At 44.5% G+C, this 21,897-nt stretch overlaps 1 protein-coding gene across 1 annotated transcript; it reads right to left on the bottom strand.

Moving 5' to 3' along the window:
• Positions 1 to 1,563: 1,563 nt before the first annotated feature.
• Positions 1,564 to 20,106, bottom strand: PITPNB (phosphatidylinositol transfer protein beta). Its single transcript, XM_048964331.1, has 11 exons — positions 20,015 to 20,106; positions 18,860 to 18,890; positions 17,962 to 18,107; positions 17,452 to 17,543; positions 16,872 to 16,879; positions 15,501 to 15,575; positions 14,313 to 14,396; positions 6,685 to 6,762; positions 5,265 to 5,375; positions 5,052 to 5,174; positions 1,564 to 1,827 (listed from the first exon to the last, which is right to left on the bottom strand). The coding sequence occupies exons 1-11, from the start codon at positions 20,032 to 20,034 to the stop codon at positions 1,777 to 1,779; spliced, it is 819 nt and encodes a 272-aa protein (XP_048820288.1). The 5' UTR covers positions 20,035 to 20,106; the 3' UTR covers positions 1,564 to 1,776.
• Between the last annotated feature and the right edge of the window lie 1,791 nt (positions 20,107 to 21,897).

Below are 21,897 nucleotides of genomic sequence, written 5' to 3'. Positions count from 1 at the left end.
ATCAAATTTATTGAAACGTCATTGAGTTTCGCTGGAGGTCACACCAAAGTCTGCCAAAGTCAACTAAATGTTTTACATTCACTACAAGGTTCTCTCAGATTTTCACAACTAGTTCCGTATTTGTGAACTTGTAGGGCCCCTTTCCCTCTGTGTTATGAGTCCCGTAAATGACAGCAAGACTTGTATTCTACCACTGAGATGGAGCCTTTCAGTTTCCAGGCTTGCAACAGCCCTCCTTGCAGCAGAGCTGTTAAATGGAAGTGTGTGCACATATGTCCACATGTCTATTTACAAACCCAACCTCCTGCTGTCACAAATATCCATCAAACTGTTCATCAAGAAAGGGAAAACAGGGAACCCCCCCCCCACTGCAGCACAGGGGATGAAAGCACCCAGGAGAGCTGCCCAACCCTGGCAGCAGCAGGTGTGCTCACCTGGCTTCAAGTTCAGGCAGATTTTGTCATTGACACAGAGGAGAAATCAGGTTGCTCCTTCAGTAAGCAGAGTAAGTAAAAAAATGGTTCAAAATAGAATGGAAGTGATATTATAAAGATGGAGGCTTAAGCAAGGTTTGTCCTACCGAGGTTACTGGGGGCACTGGGAGGAAATCAGGCAGCAACAGAACTTTACCTAACTAGTGTTTCTAAAGTAGTTGGCTTCTGATCTAGCGAGCATTTTGGTAATACATGTCTATGAGATGCTCTACCTCCATATCTTAAAAAACGCTGAGGATGTTTTCCTATTTGAGAGTTATCTACAGATGTCTTTATTACACTGCTTCTCAAGCATCTACTGACAAACATCAGAGAAACATGTTAGATGCTACAATTTAAACTTTCATCATACCTGAAAGTATACATTTCTTTTTAAAGTGTATTTTCAACATGAAAAGAGCTAAAAAATCACCGTTATATTCCATTGTGTGATGTGTGTGAACTCAAGACCATTTGCATAACTTCCAAAGTGAACCTCTGGAAAACAGCACTTTCATGATCAGCATTACGTTAGAGAAGGTCTCTGCCTTTGCTGGCACAGCGTGGCGAAGAGGAGCTCAATGCATCTTCTTGCTCTAGAAAGCTGCTTCTGGAAAATTTCAAATTGCAAGCAGTTTATAAATCACAAGCCGTTTTTCCTTAATCTTGCCAATTTTAATGAAGAAAAAACATTCGCATTTCAATGTACAAAAGTCCAATAAAACACTTTTTTTTTTTTTGCTTTGTGACTGGTGGGTAAAGGTTGGGTCAAACTTATTTAACAGTAAAAGTCTTCCAATTTCCACTGTGAGCAACTTCGTTCTGATTTGCCTAGAGGATAACGACCACCCAGAAATAAATAGCTATAAATACATTCATTGTTCCTATTTCAAAAATTATCCACGTAGGGAAGACACAAAATTGAAGTTAACTTGTTGGAATCCGTTTCTTTACAACGGGACGGGGCCGAGGTGTAGCAGAGTGACTCAGAACAGGGGGGAAAAAAAAAGATAGGGCATAAATTGGTCCAGTATTGACATTCATGAAACATATCAGTTAAGAGAATTCTGCCGTTAATTCGACCTTTAAATGACTCTACTCAGTTGATTTTTATTTGCTTCAGGTATACATAATGAAAGCAGTTTCCTTTGCATCTTTGCTGAGGACAGGTATAGTAGTACCCTGGAGACACTGTAACAACCCCCTTCAGTATGCATGTGCGTATATATAATTATATACAAATAATCATGCATCCACACACACATTGGTAATGCGACACTGCATGTGACGGTTAAATCCATCATCATTCATCGTTGGCAGCACTTGTTCCTCTGACTTGGCCTTGATTACGTAACTGTGGAGAAAGAAAACACACAAGGTAAGCATTAAAAGCTCCTCGAAACATCAAGTGCCAAATAGGTAGCTTAATTAACCTCCAATTAAAACAGGGCAGGGCAGTCACAGCGTCACCGAGACCGAGCAATTCAGAGCAAAGCAATGCAAGGTGTCCCAGGGCCCTCACACAGCACAGCAGACTTTACAGCTGCTGCTGCTGGGATCCCACCTGTGGCACTTCAGCAGTCACAGTGGGAAATACCAGCATTAACAGACACAAATACTCAGAGCTTTGCCAATCTCGGGAAATGCTGCTTTCTGCAGCATAACTACTTTTATGCAGTTTAACATTTAAAAATGGCTGTGTGGAACTGGATTTTAAGAGGTTAACGTGCTTTAAAAGGTGACAGTCCACAGCTTCCCTCAATAACGTGGATTAAGTCCACATATCACAGGATAGTGACTCCTGCAGGTTGTGCCCAGGAAATGATTTGCAGGCTTCAGAGCTCAGAGCCAGCACAGTGATGACAACAGGTCATGCACTTTGGGTTTCTGCACTAGCAAGGCAGAAGGAAGCAGGTTCTATGGCCAGGGTGTAAAGGCATTCTGCCAACAGACCAAGCACCCGTGGTTGTTTTTACAGTAGTTGCGTGCAGAGAAGGTCTCTCATGTCCTCTGGACACAAAATGTCTCCTCCAGCTGTTGATCACATCAAGGTATTCAATCAGGAAGGAGCTCAAGGCCCAGAAGCATTATGTGGTATCGTTCTGCCAGCAATTCCCATATCATATATATCAGTCTCCTTTTCCATCCAGCAGTTGACTTACACAGCTTGATTTGCCTCAGAACCTACAGAGAACTCCTCTAGACGTCAGCAGCCAATGTGCCTCGAACGGAACCCTTCTTACGCATCTAAACGTAAAATAAAACTGTGAGCTACCATGTAAAGAACCTATCATGCTGTTGGTTAGTAAGAGAGAAGTCACAATTGACATGGCCAAGGCTACTCGCCCTGGCCACGACCAAAACCAGCCTCAGCTGAAGGCTTTGGGAGGCCGGGTACACAGAGCAGGTTTGTTGGGGTGAGGGATGCCTGGGAACCACACAGCAGCTGTAAATGATGCTCCTTAGATTTTTATCAGCCTATGATGCCTCAGAACCACCCTGCTTGAAATGCTCAAGGACACAAGGTGTACCACAGTGCTCTGGCAGATGCTCTCCTACTATGCAGTGATTAGCTGATGTGTATGTAGTGAGCCACGGGTGCTCCTCACCTCCAGGAGTCAGATGTATAAACCACTATGTGATAGAAAAAAAAAATGAGAAAGATGGGCTGGCATTGAGAAACTCTGGAAGAACACAGGTGAGGAGTCACAGAGCAACAAAAAAGTAACAAAAACAGAGAGCCTGACAATAAATAGTGGCTTAAGATGAAGGAGGGGACCAACGAAAGAACTGAAAAGTCCACAGAATCTGAGGGGAAAGAGTAACTTAAACTAGAATGAAGAAGGGGTGTTGGAGAGAAAGGGAGCAGCAAAAGAAAGCAGTGCATCCTGGGGAAATGCAATGCTGCCAACGTCACCACGCTTGTTTCCTGTGCTTGTCACACTGCTTAACACAGCAGTGTCAAAGCTATTTCTCTGCAGGGATGGAAGCACAAAGACACTCTAGTCAATACTGTAGGCACTTCCCAGTAGTCCAGGCCATCTATTTAAACAAACCTCTATTTAAACAGGAAAAAAACCAAAATATTTCAGCAGTAGGTGCCCACTCCTCTCACATTTCACCATACTCACAGAAAAGCTGTGTTAGCAGTGTGAAAATGTGACTTTTGCAAAAAGCAATGCACTGAAGTTCTTGAAGATGAGGTCACATGTGGTGAGCTACCTGAAACATGCTAGCTGCACTGCTTTGCAAAACAAGAAAACATAAGTGAGTAGGTTTGACATTTAAAAACAAGGATAAGAAATCTGTGTGATCCGTGAAAACACCTTTCCATAATCAGAAATACCCCACTGCCAATGAGAGTGCAATGTCTGCAACAGTGAGTGAACTCATTCTTCCCAGATCTATAACAGGAGCTGCCAGGGCAGACTCTCCAGCGACCTGAAGAGAAAAGGTGGTTTTACCACCTCACACCACCTACCTATCAGCACCAACAGCAAAAAAACACCTCTTCCAAATTCCAACATTTCCACACTGTTTGATAAAAACCAAACATCAAGCGGGGACAGAAGAATTACAGCTAGTTTTGATTCTAAAAGAGGTGCTAGGCTCAAACCACGAAAAAAAGCACTTCCAAAACCACTGTCAACAGGGAGTCAAAACCATGAGACAGTCTGTTTAAACAGGGCTGGCAGATGAAATGAGTAAAACCACGCTAAAAAGCAAGTGATAGCTGCAGGAACATCGTGCCCTGACACTACCAAGACCATGGAAGGAAAACAAAGTGAACAGGTTTTGGACATAGATGGGCAAAATGGGAAGGAAATAGAATGGACTCCACAAACTGGAGGACTAAAAAGGGAGAAAGGCTCATGTCAAAGGTCAGATCTGGAAACAGACTGGAGAAGGCTTTTTGCTCAGCCTATGATGCTTCTCTATCTCTTAACAGAAAGCATACTGAACGTATCTAACAGATGGATTTCCTTCCAGACATCAGTCCAAAGATGGATTAAGCTATATATACTTGATCCTCACAGCCACTAAAGCACATAAATTGATAAGCCCATCCATTTTACTGGCTTCCTTTTTGCAAGTAAAATTCTCAGTTTTGCTGAGCTAACGAGGATGAGCACTGCATTGTCAGGTGATCTGAACAAGAACATTGCACAGCGTGCTTGAAGAGGAAAAGTAACCAGCTCTAATGATTAGAAATGAACCAAAGCCAACAGTGCAAAACTGATGATGGCTCTGAGAAATGGTAAAAAAAAAGTAGTGAAGGTGATTTTGTGCGATGAGCGTGAGAGCACAGATAAAGAGATGGGCAATGCAGGCACCCCAGATTTAGTGACAGCAGAAACATTGACCTTAAAGCCACTTCCAGCCCGCCACAATGCAGCATGCAGAAGCCTGAAGTGCGTGGGTCTGCACAGCAGAACCACTGGAGGGGCCACAGTGCTCATCAGCAGTTGCCCAAATGCACGCAAGGGAATGGATAAAGCTTCATAAAGCTGCAGTTCCCAAACACTCAATGGCATCACTACAGGTAGCACACAAACATCAGCCTGAAGGTGCTCTCACCGCTTCCAGCTCCTTCTGAGTCTCATCCTCCATCCTCCTGATGTCCTCCATAGTCAGATCGATCCACTTGTCGATCCAACAGAACAGCTGGCGATGGAAGTTGGTAAATATCCTTTTTTCTTGCTTTAAGAAGATAAGAAAGCATTACAGGAGAGGCCTGCATCCTGCCACCCGCCAGCACAGCAACTGCAGTTCTCAACACGAAGCACTTACCTTCTGTATAAGGTTTTCCACTTTGTTCTGCAGTCCCCACCATTTAAATTTAATCGTCACCAACTTGTAAGCACACATTTTAGGGCACTCTTCATCAGTTGCTAGCTCTTTCTGTTTATGGATAATTGGAAAAGGTTTTTTTTTTTAATTGATTTCAGTGAAATGCATTTAATATTACTCTACATCTTAGTAAATGACTGCACTAATCTCAACACAGAGTAGCAGGGATTAACAAATAACTGAGTTTCATCCATACCTATCTTATATATCTATAAGGCAATTCAATTAATGCTGCAAATATATATTTTAAATCTGTTTTAGCATTGATTCCATTTCCATCACTTCCACTGCAATATACTTCCTGAGGTTTTGAGGGGACAACAAAGCTTAATTACAACAGCTAGTCCCAAATTATTATATACTTCTGGGGCTATTAGCCAAAGGCAATTATAATCTGAGCTGTATCAATTTTCTCAGCATAATGGTGGGAAACATTCACTCCAGAAAAGATGCAGATCACAAAACTCACATCATCACCCCCAGCGTTTACTTCTCACAAAAACACAAAACAAATCTGATTTGGTTCTGCTTTGTCCATATACTACAAAAAGGAATCAAACCCTGGCATGCTCTCCCCTATTCCTCTCTCCCTCACCTTCCTTCCCTGGGGATGATGGCAGAAGGGTTTGCTCTTAGCCATACACAGACACTGCCTCCAATTCCTACTTTCTTAACACGGTTTCTACTTCCAAACAAGTTTGAAGCACCCATAACATCACAGATGCTGTTTTTCCTACAATTCATGCAGCCAAGTTTACATATCAGAAGTAACCACGTCCTATTTTTGCTTAACAGCACGTTAGGTTACTCCAAGCCTTGTAGAAGAGGAAAATTAAAGGGGAAATAGGGAAACAACTCAACCCAAACCTCTGCATGTGAATAATAAGCAGTACAATGGGAAGACCATGGATTTATATTCTGCCTGAGATATTGGTTCCTTCCTCCTGAGGCAAGGAGCAAAGACTGGTATGGAAAAGCCCTGTGAGGGCTGTGTGACCCAAGGACAGAGAGAAATTACTTTTTTTTTTCTAAACAAACGTCTGTAAAAGGAGGAAAACTCAATGCCTGGAACCAGCATGCAATTTATAATAGTGTATACTCAGAGGTCTTGAGTACAGATAACACTCACCCAATTTAATTTGCACTGGTTTAATTTAGTAGTGATATTGAACAAGCAGCAGACAGTAACTTTGCTTATTAACACATCTGGAACTTTAAATGAATGCACAAGAACAGAAACATCAAACACCTGCCCTCTGTTCTAGCACTAACACCAAAGTGCTGGTCTTAAGAGGACGGGCAAACCTTTTTTTTCCTTGCTGATGACACTTCATAAGGCTGTAAAGCCAGTTCTTCTTACCTTCCAGTTTGGCCCCAAAGGTCCTCTCTTGGTCTTAACTGACTGGAATAATGCAGGGTCTTCATCAGCTTTGTAGTCCTGTAATATAAAAACAAACAACCCTGAGTGTCGGAAAGAAACAGCTACAATAAAGCTCCTGCTCATGGCAACCAAAGTGATCCAGCCAACAGCTGGGAGCAGTGAGTGGAGCAGGTTTTGAGTCTGGTTTGAACTGGAGTGGAAAACTCCATCACACCAGCTCTCTTGCTGCCCGTCACCAGCAGTGCTCGTGATGTATTCACAGCAGAACAGCACCCTGGGCCTCCTCCTCAGTCCCAGTTTGTGTGCCCTTGTGCTGGGCACTGTGTGCCATAGGCACAATCCTTTCAGTTTTGTAAACTTCTTTTGGTGGGGAAAGGAATAATAACACTGAAATCAGAATGCGGATGTGTTCCAAACTGCAACACACGTCTACTTCTGAACCATCGATCAGAGCAGAAAGGGAAGAAGGCATGAGTGAGCTAACTTGAGAAATCAGGACCTGGATGACCCCAGCCTGCAAGGCACACTGCTGGCCAAGGCACAGAGCGAGCACAAGGCAGCAGCTCCTCTGGCACTGCATTACAGAACAGGCACCACTACTTACCAGGTCAGTCATACACAGTGGGAACAAAGCCATTAGCAAAAGAGCTGAGAGATGCTCCTAGTGCATGGAATAGCTCATACACGAGGTGTATGGAAATGATTATTCCAGAGAGACGTTTATTTGGGAATTAGGACAGGTTAGAAACCCCTGACCTTGGTATCCAGGACAAGAAAGGTTTACATGACGTATGGGAAACATGTGCCTAAGAAAACCACTACACCCAAGTAGCCAAAGAGAACTGTAAAAGTTTAAATGACTTCTAAGCAGGACAAGAACTCAGTGGGTGCTACAGAAAAACCCAGGAACGCTTAGCAAAATTAATGTGCAGTTTAAAAAGACAAATTTTGATGAGGACAAAATGTGCAGAGCACAGAACGAAAGAAACACTGCCAGGAAAGCGGCTGCTGGGATTCCCCAATCCTGCATCACAGGGCTGTCACAAAGAATCCCATCCACAAATTGCTTTAAAGATGAATCAAAACTAAAGCTTCATCTTCCCACTGCGTCCCTGGACATGGAAAATTCAATCCTATCCACCTCGAGATAGGAATAATTGTAAGAAAGGCTCTGTGAGCACCAGAACTGCAGTAGTGCTCCTTATAAGGCACAGCATCCAAGCACAGTGCCTTGAGAACTGCTTTCCACCTACAGCAGTTGCACACACACACACAAGATAACCCCAGCACTGGCACACCATGGAGCAGAGCTTACCAGGCTGGGTCACACAGGAGTCCATCTGATCTAATATCCTGTCTCAGTGGCCAGTAACAGATGCTGCATGGAAGGATGCACACAGCCCACGGGCAGATCTAGCAATCCAAGGAACAAGAAGCTGGCTCCTCACTTATGTACTTCGTTTGTAGGTTGGTTTTATATAAAGCTCAGTGTTTTTGCTGTCAGATGCACTGAAGGCCCCATACAACCCACTAGTTAACGGATTTAGAAAGCATTAATAGATGTTCAGATCTTTCAAATATATATAAATGGATTGCTTTTGCTAGAAGCATGATTCAGAAGACCTCCAACCGCACTGCTGGCGGATATATTTTCACTGTGACCACAAGGCAGCATTTTCTTCTATTTTTCCCTCTAAATTGAAACAATATATTTATACAAAGAGCCCAAATAATAGCCAGGCAGCTTTAGCAGGGCACTCCCACAGGTACTAAGAGAATTCTTTATCCACCACACAGCAGTAATTTGAGGACTCAGCACAAGCACCGCATGTTAACACTGAGAATCCAGCAACACGTGTATGCAGGTCCTCCCCAGGATGAGAGCAACATTTGTTACTTAGGAAAGCCCCATTCATTTCTGATTTTACTGGACCAAGGCACGTCCTTTTTATGAGCACCAACATGAGCAGTATTTCCTCACATACAACACGCATGGCATACAGAGCAGAGCACTAACTCCCAATTACAGCTGCAAGCAGGCAGCAGCACAGGGCACGAGCCTGCTGCCTCCTTAGCACTCCAGCTCCTTTAGGAGCCAGCAAGATGAGCACAGGGGCACAGCCACACTGCTTGCCACCAGCTGCAGACTTCTCCTCCCATTAGTGATTTCCAAACACTGTAGGTGAAGACAGCTGCAATCTGCTCCAATCCTCAGGTCCACAGCACATTCTGAAGGCTTCATCTTATGTCTGTGAATAGATATTTCTAAAACAACCCCTGGCTGGAAAAAAAAAAGGAATTTTCTTTACAAGTAAATCAAGAAATACATTTAAGTCCTTACGACAATATATTTTTACATAAATATATTTCCTGCTCTAAAATATTGGTTATGACTGCCTGTCAACCCCACTCAAACACCAGAATAGAAGATACAGAACAAAGGCAGCAAGCTATTGCAACATATCAACAACTTTCTAACCATCAATGCTCTTATGCTGCATTTGAGGGTATGAGAGACCAACAGCATATACTTCACTCGCAGTCATTAAGGTGAAGGAAGTGCAATTAACATGTTAAAAGTTAAAAGATATACATTGACTACATGGACCCTGGAGCAGGCCTCCCATTCATTCAGTGCTTCCTAATACTTTCATCACCTGTGATGCCTTTCCACTCAGTCCCAGTGAAAAACTTCATTAGGACAAGCACAGCATGCTCTGCACATGGCTCTGAGCAACTGGATGGCTGTGAGCACTGCTGGAGCTGTGGGTGTCCCTGAGCACTGCAGGCAATGGGATCAGATGCCCTTCAGGAGTCCCTTCCAACTCAAACCATTCTATGATTCTATGCTACTCTCCCACTCCTGTGGCATTACTTGTAGCACAGAAATAAATGCTGTAAGTAAAAGGTAGGAGCGAAATAAAATTCAAAGAAAAGAGATGAGTCATGGTAACATTGTAGAGATCACATACAGAAGACTTTTCAAGAATCACACCACATCCTGTTAGACCAAAGCCTAGAAGGACAAGAGAGCACTGCAGGAACTCCTCACAACACACAAACCCTACCAGCATGCAAGCAAGTCAGCTGGACTGGAGCCAGAGTACAAATAAACAGCAGTTCTCTGCAAAGTTTAAGGAAAATATCTGTGCAGCAAGTGCTTAACTCCTGACAGCAACAAGTCCTTCTTAGGAAGAAAAACAGGCAGCAGTTGGAAGAAATATTACAGCTAAAAAGCCCCGAAGCTCTCCTGAAAACTCGTCAGGCAGGCATGAGATGCAGCTGAGTAAGAATATAGAGAAGTAAAAATCCTTTCTGAAGAAATACACAGATGTTGTTTCATGTGTACTTCCTGCTTAAAACCGCAATTCAATACACGTGAATGCAACAGACTGCAATAGAGAATTATTCAGAGACCGTGAACCGAATCCAATAAAGCAATAATTGCAACAAACCCTCAATTCAGGCGTTTCTTCACAGTTCATTGCCCACCAACGCTGAAAGTTACTCCCAGATGCATCAGCATAGTGGGAATAACATCATCAGGTGGTGCCACCTCTTCTCCCTCTCGTCCAGTGACACCCACCAGCAGCAGCCCATACTTTCACACACCTGCCTCACCTGAGCACCAAAACAAAACAAGCCTGAAGCCCCACGCCTCATGTTTCAGTCGACTGAGTGTTCCCTTATTCAAAACAAGCATCCTTATTTATTTTTCAGATAAACTGAGAGGTTATGATGTACACAAGACGCACCAAGACTATTACCAATACAGCACATGATACTACGCTTCTGGCCTGCTAACAACGGACTTTTTAACGCCTATCACATCACAAATTGAGTCCAAACTGGGACAGATCCACCTTGCTTTCAGAGAAAACAGTTTTTTCAGTCAAGAAACTTTTAAAATTCTTCTACAGACTACAAAAGGATGTTTCCTATGTGATATTTACTGAACCTGTAGAGCCAGGGGGATCACAGAATCATAGAATGGCTTCGGTTGGAAGGGACCCCAAGGATCATCAAGTTCCAACCGCCCTGCCAGTGCACAGACAGCCCATATTTCTTGCTCTTAGTTCAAGCATTAAATACTGACTGCCCTGTATGAAATTGTACTTTTAGAACATTGTTTCAAGCAATATAATGATCTAGTATGACCTAGAAGAAGACATCTAACCACCTCTTCACTGCACAGAAACAGCTATAAATCTGACTTCAATTTCTTTGTTTTTGCTACACTCCAGCTTCACACAAATTGTTTCCAAAAACGCAGACTCTTGTGATGTTAACTGAGTGTTCAATTCTGCTTACTCTTTAAAAAGTCTTATTCTCCTGGGAAGTGATTTTTGTATATAAACCACATAAAGCTGCTTTGATTGTATGCTGGAGATGATTAAGAGGCCAGGGTTAAATCTATACCTGAAGAAAGCCACAGATGTTGCCCAAATTATTTCTATACATACTTAAACAAGCACAAGTTAGCATATGCATACCATCAGTACCTTTAGGAAATGCACTGCTTTTTGTATTTATGCTGATTGCAGCTCTGAAACTGAAGTAATCGTCACACTACAATGCTTTGGCCAAGGTTCAATCACCGAATGCAAGGGTACATCTTGAGTGTATTTATCACAACTTTAACCAAAATTGGATTTTAAAAATGCAGCCTGCTTCCTTCAGTCATGCTGTTATCCCATGTAGCACAACTGGGTTCTTTTTGACAAAAAATAAACAAATGTAAATAAAACAAAGGCCAGAAAGTGCAGATTTTCACCACGGAAGAGACTACCAGTCTGGGTCAAGGAGAATTCCCTGCTGGCCAACACTGAGCTGTTGAAGAAAGGGGGCAAATAAGAGGTGTGAGAAGGGTGCCAGCTCATGGGTAACTCACAGCAGGATCTACATTCAGGTAAAATTTCATTCAACAAAGCACTGACGTGATATTCAAAGTCAGCACTCTGCAAAATGGAATGTCTAAGGGATGAAATGGAAACGCAAACCTGAATCACGTGGTGGAAGTTGGTCCCAAGGATACCTACACTATCATGGGTCCTACTGTGAATCTGAACCTAAAAGCACTTTGCTATGGCCAAAAATGGTGTTAGAGTCACTACAAAAGGAAGAGAACATAGAAACATAAGAGGTGACCTGAGACTCTGGATTAAACCATTCCACGTTTATAGTTCTGACACTCTGTAGACCAAACATTCAAAAGGAGGGAAAAAAAAAAACAGGAGGATAATGTACTGAAAATAGTTTCAAGGACTTTCACATATGAAATGGTTTCCATGTGAAGACGGATGGAGAGACAGCGGCCCTGGGAGAGATGTGATGGAGAGGAGGTGGGGGAGGACAATGGGAGAATGGTCAAAAACTGTAAGAAGAATTCTGCAGAAAGTATAAAAAGGGGCACAAAATGAACTGAATGATGAGGCAGGTGCGTGCTGTATCTCTGTACCAACAAACACCCCACAGAATTCACGAGGCTACAAAGGTCAGCAGTGTAAACGGTTTTAAAATGGATTAGATGCACTCATGGGAATGGAAGTTCCTACCAAAGGGCCAGATGTAAGCAGGGGTTCTGGAAGTCTTTTAAACAGATTGATCTTTCCACAGATATGCACCTCTCAGCTTTTTGTATTCTATGCTTCCCAAGTGCCTTATCCTTCCACACGTCACTGCTACTGGCCCCTAACAGGATACTGGGTTAGATGGATCTTGATCCCGAGCCTAAAGTACAGCTGCTTTTAGCATGCCACCATCTGTTAGTCTTTAGTACAAAGGAAACTGCAATATGAAGGCAAACCATGGCACACAGCACTGCAAGAGGGCATACAGCATAAGCAGTGCTGTTCCCTAACAGTACTCCAAACAGAGTAAATATGTAAGATCAAGGAACATCAATAATAAGCACAACCCTTTATTTACAGGTACTGCGACTGAGAAAGCATCCTGACAGCTGACAGCACTGTTGTTGTCTGCCACAATTCCAGGCACGGAATAGGGAATGCACAACATACATTTACCTGCCAGGTCAGCTCTAAGGTCATATGGAATGTCTGAAAGAACAAGGGGCAGCAAAATGATTCCTCACTGCATTACAATAGGTGAGGTACATTCCGTTTGCTTTACAGGGAGGTTCTCCAAACAGTGTATTTTCACACATGTAAACCCACAGGTCACCCATTAAACATCAGTTAAGCAGCAGTGCAGGTTATACACTTAAGTTGGCAACAGAAATAGCAATTTATGAAACACGCCTTTCCCATTCACATACCACTGTGGCCTTTTCCCTCTTTCCTTTACTTGCCTGCAAAGGAGTCCTCTCCTCACAGTGAAAGATATCCAAGTATTTATTTTTTGGAAAATAACAATTAAATAGTTTCAAGAACAGCTGCTTGCACAAAACCAGCACAAAATTATCACGTGAACACAAACAGGCCAGTGTTGGTGTAAGCCAGAAATTAGGACAAGCGCTTTATAGTGAAGGTGCCCTCTGAAGTTGTGTAAACCTGCGTGTAAAATCAATGTATCCTACCTTCTTACTCACATCAATCACACACAGTGAGTTGCTTAACAATTGGCAATGCAGAGGAACAGAATGGGAACTATCACAGACCTGAAGGGCTGCCCTGTAAGCGAAATCCCAGCAAGGCAGATAAAGCTGAATACATCTCTTTGGGTATTTACTCCAGTGAAATTTCACATTATCAGATTTAAGGCATCTTTTCTGTGCAAAGCGCAACTGAAAAGAGAAGATGGAGGCCTGTGTTCCTAGCACTGAACTTTGCCACTCTCTCTTCTTCATATGGCAGCCAGCTTCCACCACTGCACACACTCCTCTTTGTCTGGCATACAACTTCACTAAATAACCATGTGCCATTACTGATAAAATCTCTCCTAATTTTTTCCTTCCTCTACAAAGATATTAAACTTCATACACTCAGGAAAAAGATCATAGACTCCCAAAGAGAGATTTCTGGGTGTATCCATAATGCTGATGGTCACCAAAGCAATTAATGATGAGGAAACAGAAAGAGTAATCCCACAGCTTTCACAAGATACCAAAGTTCATTTCCTGAGAACTGTTCGGATAACAGGAGTTTAAAAGTAAAGTCTAGTTTTTAGTGGCAAAGCCTGACAGTTCCTCTTGAGATTGCCTGAACCACAGAGTGAAGGATGGGTTGGGGGACAGAGAACTTCTAATCAAAAAGTAGCAGCAGAAGCACAATAGGAGCTTGGTGGAATTGCTGCTCTCTCTCATGCTGGACAGCTGGGGCAGGTTCTTGCTCTTGCCTTCACACACAGACATGAGCACACGGATCCCTGCTCCATCTACTCAATTACTTTGTCTACAGCTGGAAATAAAAACGACACCAACAGTCTGTTGATTTTCACGTTTGTGTCATGTAACTGAGAGTCAAACCCAACAGTTTAAAATTGTCAACGCAATTCCTAAGCATGAAGCACAGGAAAGAATTATTCAAAATAATTGTATCTGTTGGATAAAATCCATACCACTTCCAGCTCATTCACAACAACCAGAAAGCACTGACAGAACGAGCAGCACGCTGTGCCCCTACCCCAACATCAGCACGTTTACTTACTCCTGGTTCTACTTGAGTTCTGTCTGCAATGTCAATATGGACAACTTCAACACTCTTCCACGTGTTGGGATCTAAATTGTGCACCTGCAAAAGAAAAAGGAGTGGTTTTGATGCCACAACCTGATGCAGCAAGTATATTTTATTCTGGACCTCATGAAGGTAAAGTGTGTTCTCAGAATCTGTGCTTTCTTTCTCTGCTTTCTTAAAAGGGAATTATTTCTTTAGTTCAATTAATTCACTAAACAATTTTAAACCAACACAAAGCCTTCAGCTCCTGTGCATTCATGAGACCAGTTTTAAAATCAAGCTGTATTCTTTGTATATCACAGCTGATGAAATCAAGCTCTAATTAGAAATGTCACCCATTCAGTAAAATGGTTCTATTTAGAAAGAAATCTTCACAAGTGCCAAAGTGCAAATATGGCAGGTCTCAATAACCTGCCTACCTTTAGTCAGTTCTCTAAATAGGCCTTCCTCTAGTATGCTTCAGATGAATGCATGCAGGATGAAGCTACACATTGATCTAAGCATGCTATTAACTTCACATCTGTTACCTGTATGGCACACCTGAACTTACAATTAAAGAAAGCAGAGCTGTTCAAGAAATACCCTCCTTCTCTGCAGCACATCCTTTCTTTAGGGTTGAAGCAATTCACCAAAGCACTGAGAATATATTGACCATCCTTCCCCCCCAAATGCTCTGTAAGTACATTTGTCACTGTACAGAAGAGGTCTCCTGAAGAGACCCATGAACTGAATGAACCATCAACACAGAAAAAGAAGACCTCCAGTCCAGAAAACTTACAGCTTAAGCTTCAATAAATAGCCCTACAGAAACGTACAAAAATAAACCATAATGTCAGTTTCAAGGTCACTGGCACTCCTAAGAGAAAAGAATATGAAATTAAAAGTTCCCACTTCCTGAAAACCTCTTTTAATGTCAGTGAGAATCAGATATCTGCACTGATATTAACATTAAAAACAAAAAAGAAATTCCTCTTTTTTTTTCTACCTCTTTAGATGAGAAACCCTGATCACCTCAGAAGGATTTGAATAACACTTTCTGTGTAAGTAACTGGTTGGACTTTGAACGTTATACAGTGATTATCTGCCATTACTGGATATGGAAGACCTTATTTGGCTGAAAGGAAAATATTACTAGTGTTAGGCATCCAAATCCCAACTCACGTTCTCTGACGTCCCCAGGTCGGGTTTGTGCCAGGTCTCGATTTTTATGAAGAAATCATCTTTCATGTATTCATTCTGTAAGAATTAAAACAAAAACCATGAGTTTGATTGTGCTCACTCAGCTTAACTCCTAGTTAGACAGCGTAGGTATGTTTTACATAAGTGCAAATTTACATTTGCATAAAGCAGTCCTCACTAAGTCTTAACTAGCACACACTCTATTTAAATTACAAAAAGAAACAGCCCTTTCTCCTGCACACAGAAGGTACCACGGGATAACCTGCCTCTGATGGGCAGTGCTGGTGGTGGGGGTGGCTGCACTGAATGATGCTGGAGGCTTCTTCAAACCTTGGTGATTCTAAGAGCAAGAAATCAGCTACAGCACCAAGTGCTCCCTTGAAAGCAGTCCTACTGGTAAGCCCAGCTCGGTGCACACAAATAGAAATAAGGGCGCTGTCACTCAGGATCCCTCTTCCTCAGCTCTGAAATTCTTTACTTCTACGTTCACAGCATTTTAAATGAATACTGCAACAAAGATGGAAAAATTTGACGCCAATATACTTCAGTTAATGAGACCATTCTGAGAGCTGGGTGACAGCTGACACAGAGCAGACGTTCATGTATAGCACAGTTACGACCGTCGAGGTCTGGCTACTACCAAACCTTATGTCTACAGCCCAGCACAGAACACTTCTAATTTCAGAAGTAGAAAAGCAGACATCAGTGTGCACACATCATGGGGAAACAAGCCGAGCAGTTCAGCAACGTGTTTGCAGCACCTTATGCTGTACCCTCAGGGTGACAATCTGAACCAAGTCTGCATGCGAGCAGATAAAGGAATTTAACATCAAATGTACAAAGCTCCCTCAAACAGATCACCAAAATAGAGACACGGGATAATGAAGGCTTGCTGGTCTCTTTATCACACATTTTAAATAGCAAAAACCCCAAAACCCCATCTAAATTGGTCCACCTTGCTTCTCTGTTAACCCATTTTAACTGAGGCAGAATTTCACTTTCTCCAAAACAGGATTTCAGGGACTGATTATTCCACATTCAAGACCATAGAAAAAGCTGACTTAGCGTTCTGTTCTTGGCCTGCCTTAACAAGACAGGCGTTACAGAGCTGTAACAGTAAGCAAAGAAACAAAACATGATGCAAAAAATGAGAGCATTTCTTTGCCAAATTACAGTTCCTTCCAATTACAGCCAAGTAGTGACAAAGTAACAAGTTGTCCTGTGCCAGGAACCCCCACAAGGCACAGATATGTGGCTGAGGCTGGCTTGCCCGAGTCAGTTGTAGCATTCACAACAAATAAAACACAATTCAGATCAATCCACCATAGCACTGATAGCAATTCAAACACTCACCGTCACAACTGGTCATTGGAAACACGTGGGAGGAAAGCAAAAAAGAAACAAAAGTGTTATTAGATAGGATTGTTTATGAAACACTGCAGACAATGAATACATCACAGTGCTAAGAAACATTCAAGATTAGTCTGAGAGATTTTGGTGTATGCAGTCAGCATGCTGCAGCAGATTACAACTTGCCAGCCCTAATTTTGGAAGTTTACTACAAAGTGATTCCAACTATTGAATAAAAACAACAGAACAGAGCCTACTCTTAAGGCTGCCACAGTTAAAGTATTTCAATAACGCAGTCATCTCCTTTAAAGAGACTACAAGGATGTACAGAAATTACTTGGTTTCTAACAGCTTCTGTTCTACACTCAAAGAAAGAGTGAGCTGTTAGTCTTGCACTAATGGCACTGCACTCTAAGGCTGCTTTTCATAAGCAGACCTCTTCAGAACAGGAGATCTCAGAAACACAACATTAAAGTGCAAAACGTGCTTTCTACTTGATGGCACCCACTCTGCTCCTAAACGATTTAAGACCATCCCTAAACACTAACAGTATGAGACACTTCAGCACAGAAGTGTCACCTACTTGTTCTACAGTAAGGATATGCATTCCAGGCCTTCTCGTGGAACACCAGGGAGCCTTCTGGAGCAATCATTCTTACAAAACCAGGAACTTTACTGTAAAAAACAAAAATTGACATGATTTAAGTTTATTTGCCAGCTGCAGAACCTCACTGATTTCTTCCACTCTAAAAAGAAAGGCATGTTCTACCCAAGCACAGCAAAGGTCACGATCCCTAAGTTACTCACAGTCAGCTATGCAGGAACTCTAACAACATTACTGATCACAGAACAGTTAAGAGAACATTGCTGCAGGTAACAAGGAGGCTGTGGATGCCCCATCCCTGCAGGCATTCAAGGCCAGGCTGGATGTGGCTCTGGGCAGCCTGGGCTGCTGGTTGGCAATCTGCACACAGCAGGGGGTTGGAACCAGATGATCACTGTGGTCCTTTTCAACCCAGGCCATTCTATGATTCTATGTAACCGCAAGGTAATTAACAGAGATGGTCCCAACCAATATCTATGTTTTCCTCACCTCTTTAAGTGATAGATTTTGTGAGTATATTGTCCCTTCTCATCATCTTTTTCATAAGGCTCGTTTATTAAGACTTGAATTCCTTCACCACCTCCCGTTTCATTTTTGCTAGCTTCTGCCACCGAATAAAGTTGACCAACTTGATACTGGAAAGTTAAGAAAGGTGAGATTCAATATTTAAGTCAGGCAAAACGGCCAATGCACAGAAGAACTGCTAGTAGGAACACAATGAAATTAGGAAAGAAAATAAAAGAAGCATTCATGACAACGTGACTATGGGGCAAAACACACCACCTCGATGCACCTCTTCCTTCACCTTAATGCAACACACTGGTATGGAGCACTGCATCCACCACCCTTCGTTCATCCCACATTAAAAACAAAGCATAGAAATTCTTCATGAAATAAAAGTAATACAATCTTTTGTTTACAAGATTTTGAAATGATTGAATTCCTGCACCAGCTCTCCCAGACTAATACTTTTAACTAATTAGGTACCACCCTCACAGGACCATTTAAATAGCTGCCTTCAGATCTCAGAAGACCGTTCTTACTTTTGCCTTCAGGAAAAGCTTTGGGGTCACCGAATGCCTTGATCAGCAGGAAAATTCTGCTGCAGCACACAGTTGCACAATGTTTTTCTCTCGCTCGTAAGCCACGGAGTGGCTCAGAAACAACTAAACGCTGCAGGCCTGTAGGCATCTGCCTCCTTTTGAAATTCACTGATCTGCAACAGGTTAGCTCTGCCTGACTGGTGGCTTACACACATGGTACCTTATGCACAGCTGAGCTGCACAGCGCAGGGAACATTTGGATCCAGGGCAGTCAGACTTAAAGAACACGTCGGCATCTTCCCATCCCTCCCCCCAGAGCCAGAACAGGTCAGATGAGGACATACCTCTTGCACTGAACATGGCAACACCACTCGGCTGAAAGAGGACAAAAAGAAAAATTAATACAATGAACTGTTAGGTTTCAGCAACAGATATAAACTGTAATAAACACAGTCAAGAAGGAAGCATCAGCACGAGCTAACTTAGGATTTCTTTTCAGATGCACTGTACAGCAGTACAGCTCTATGGGGACAATACGAGAAATCTGTGTGAAATCAAGAAGGCAGATGTGTCAGGAAGGGGGAGATGGGTGGGAACGTCAAAAGCTGCACAGAAGGGCAAGGAAATCCAAGCCCCATTTCCAGCTCTGCTGGAAACTCAGAGCTGCCAGCTTTTTTCACATGTGACGACAAACAGCCCTGCCAGTGCCACAGACAGCAGAACACACACATGGGCCCTCAGAGCCTACGAATGAACGTTAGCAATTACAGCCGTTATGAGTCACTTAAAGAGCGGGACGGCTCACGCCCATTGAGGTGGCAGCGGGACGGCACCGGGTGCCCCGAGGTCCCTCCAACCCGAGCCGTCTCGTGCCTCTGTCTCGCAGCTCCTACACACCTTCTTTATTTATCCCTGACGGGACAAGGATTCCCATGTGTGCCTTGCCGAACTACTTCCATTTCCACCTATAAAACCTTCCGAGAGAAATGCAAAACCAAATGGAAGAAAAAAAACAAGACAGCCGCCTTTGAGATCTGACCGCCTCAAACGTTTCAGCTCGGAAAGCGGAGCTCGCAGCTCATCGCGGGCTCGCCCAGCACGGCCGTCAGCGCAGAGCTGAGCGCTGGCTCGCCCGGCCGGACGCGCGGTGAGCACCAAACGAAGCCGCGCCCCGGGCGGCAACGGAGCGGCTGCGGGACCCCGCGGTGCCGCCACGAGCCGCTCGGATGGCCGCTCCTACCGTCCCTGCAGCCCCGCACCCTCGATAAGGGAGCGGCCGAGGCGACGCGGCCCCGGGCTGGGGCGGGCCGGGCACTTCCGGCGCGGCGGAGCCAAGGGAGGCCCAGCGCGCATCGGCTCCCGCCACGGCCCCACCCGGCTGCACCCTCGCGGCTCGGCGCGGCCCCACCGCCGAGAGGCGCGGGCGGCTCCAGCCGCTCTCCGGCAGCACCGGGCCGCGCCGCTCAAAGCCCACTCGCCTCCCGGCCGCCCGCACTCACAATTCCTTGATCAGCACCATCTTCCCCGCACCGCCCCGTACTGCGCACGCGCGACCGGCGGCGCCTGCCCATTCCGCACGGTGCGCTTCCGAGGAAGCCCCTCCCCCTCACAGATGGACGCCCAATCCCGCCGCGCCGTGCAGCCTTACTTCCGGTCCGCGCCTCGGTGAACCTGGGCACGGTGCGTGGCGCGCACGCGCCCGCCGCCACCAATCCGAGGGCGCGTGACTCACAGCAACGCCTCCACCTCACCTGCAGGCAGCCAATCGCGCCGCGCCGCCCCGCCCCGCCCGCCTCCAGCCCCGCCCCGCGTCCCCTCGGCCCGGCGGGAAAGGCGGCTTTGGGCGTAGGGTGCTTGGTGTTGGAAAAGAGCTCCGTCCAACTGCCAGCCCGTCCTCGCTGTGCCATAAAGCCACCGGCGCCACATCTCCCAGCTGAACCGCCCTCGTGTTCCATCCCTGTGAGAGCAAACCACCACACACAGGGCGGAGCAACACTGACACTCAGCGGGATAAATGCTTTCCCAGTTCCTCGTAATGAAATGTAACTGCGTTTGCGATTGTCTCAGAGCGAAAACGTGAAAGCCAGGTGCTGTGGAAACAAACCTCCGCTCAGACCTGTGCCTTAGAAGCATGGCCCACGAGGCACAGAAATGCGGCAGGGCCAGGGCGCAGCACAGAGCTTCCAGAGCTCCCAAACATTCTGAATTTTCCTTTATTTGGTTTTTCACAACCTTGGCTCAGCCCATCCCACTGCTGCAGCTCTTTCCCCATATGGACAACATTTGTCTCTTGTTTACTCAGCTAGCTGCAATGCACGCTCCCTCCAAAACCCTTCTTCTCTTTGTTTATACCCAGATCATTCCACACCACAGTATCATCTGAGGAGCTGCATCCTGCTGATTCCAGACCATGCACACAGACAAACCTCTTCAGGCCTGCAAATACAGTTTCATTGTAGTCTGCTGGTGGAGAGCACGCTTCCCCTGCAAACTGTTCCTCATGGAGTCCTGCAGCCACAGCACTCCCCTAAGTACTGAGCACCCCATGCCTCAGGCCAAGGGGGATTGCCTCTGGTTCCTCCTTGGTGCCACATTTACCTCAATCAAATGTGAAGCAGCTTTGGGCTGCTCATCTCAGACATAAGTATGCCACAGCTGAGCAAAAGGACCCAAAGGAAAAAAGGAATCAGATTCTTGGTGCGATGGCCCCCATGCTGGCACAAAGGGTGGTCTGGAAAAGTTCCTCTCTGTTGCTGATGTTCTCATATCCAAGATCTGTTTGAAAACCGTGAGGCACCATAAAAGCTCAAGGTCTTTTCATATCAAAACTGCCCTTAATACTGGAACCTACAGGCTGCAGCTAAGTACCTGTGCATTGGAGAAACTAACAGCATTCAAATTTCACGTGCTCTACTTACAACTGCATCACGTTTTCTTACATTCCTGTTCAAACAGTGATGTTGCTAGACAGTCTGAATCTGGCTGTCTAATAGGCTCCTCTGGAAGCTTTCTGGGACTGCAACATTTTCCTGACACACTCTCAGACTGTGGGTTAGGCTCCCTGACAGAGAGGAGCTGTACCTTGGGAATGTGCCTGCTTCTGAAGTCCCTGTGACCCTCCTACAGCCTCTGGCACTGCGTGGGCTCTGCTCTGCTCTGATGCTTCCTTCAACTTTCTGGCTCCTAATCATCCTTTTGTGATAGAACAGACATTTTTAACAGCAGCAAACGCACTTTTATGCAATGAACTGTGAATCAGAGCATGCCTTTTTATTAACTAACCATTCCCTTTTATGCCAAAAGTTCAAAGTTGTGCACTTCAGCACAGAGGCTACAGGCATGTGACTTGGGAACAGCGCAGGTGCTTTCCTGGAGGCCATTA

Source organism: Lagopus muta, chromosome 17 (assembly GCF_023343835.1).
Source record: "Lagopus muta isolate bLagMut1 chromosome 17, bLagMut1 primary, whole genome shotgun sequence".
NCBI classification, from domain to species: Eukaryota; Metazoa; Chordata; class Aves; order Galliformes; family Phasianidae; genus Lagopus; species Lagopus muta.
Note: the sequence above shows the minus strand (reverse complement) of the source record. Positions and strands in the feature narration are given on the sequence as shown.

What these genes read in the sequence shown, in the direction of transcription:
- PITPNB (XM_048964331.1), bottom strand. Translation starts at nt 20,034, where the DNA reads ATGGTGCTGATCAAGGAATT. An exon ending in ATGGTGCTGATCAAGGAATT is followed by an intron (nt 18,891 to 20,014) that starts GTGAGTGCGGGC and finishes GTCCTCTTTCAG; the next exon opens with CCGAGTGGTGTTGCCATGTT. An exon ending in ACCTGGGGACGTCAGAGAAC is followed by an intron (nt 14,397 to 15,500) that starts GTGAGTTGGGAT and finishes TTTCTTTTGCAG; the next exon opens with GTGCACAATTTAGATCCCAA.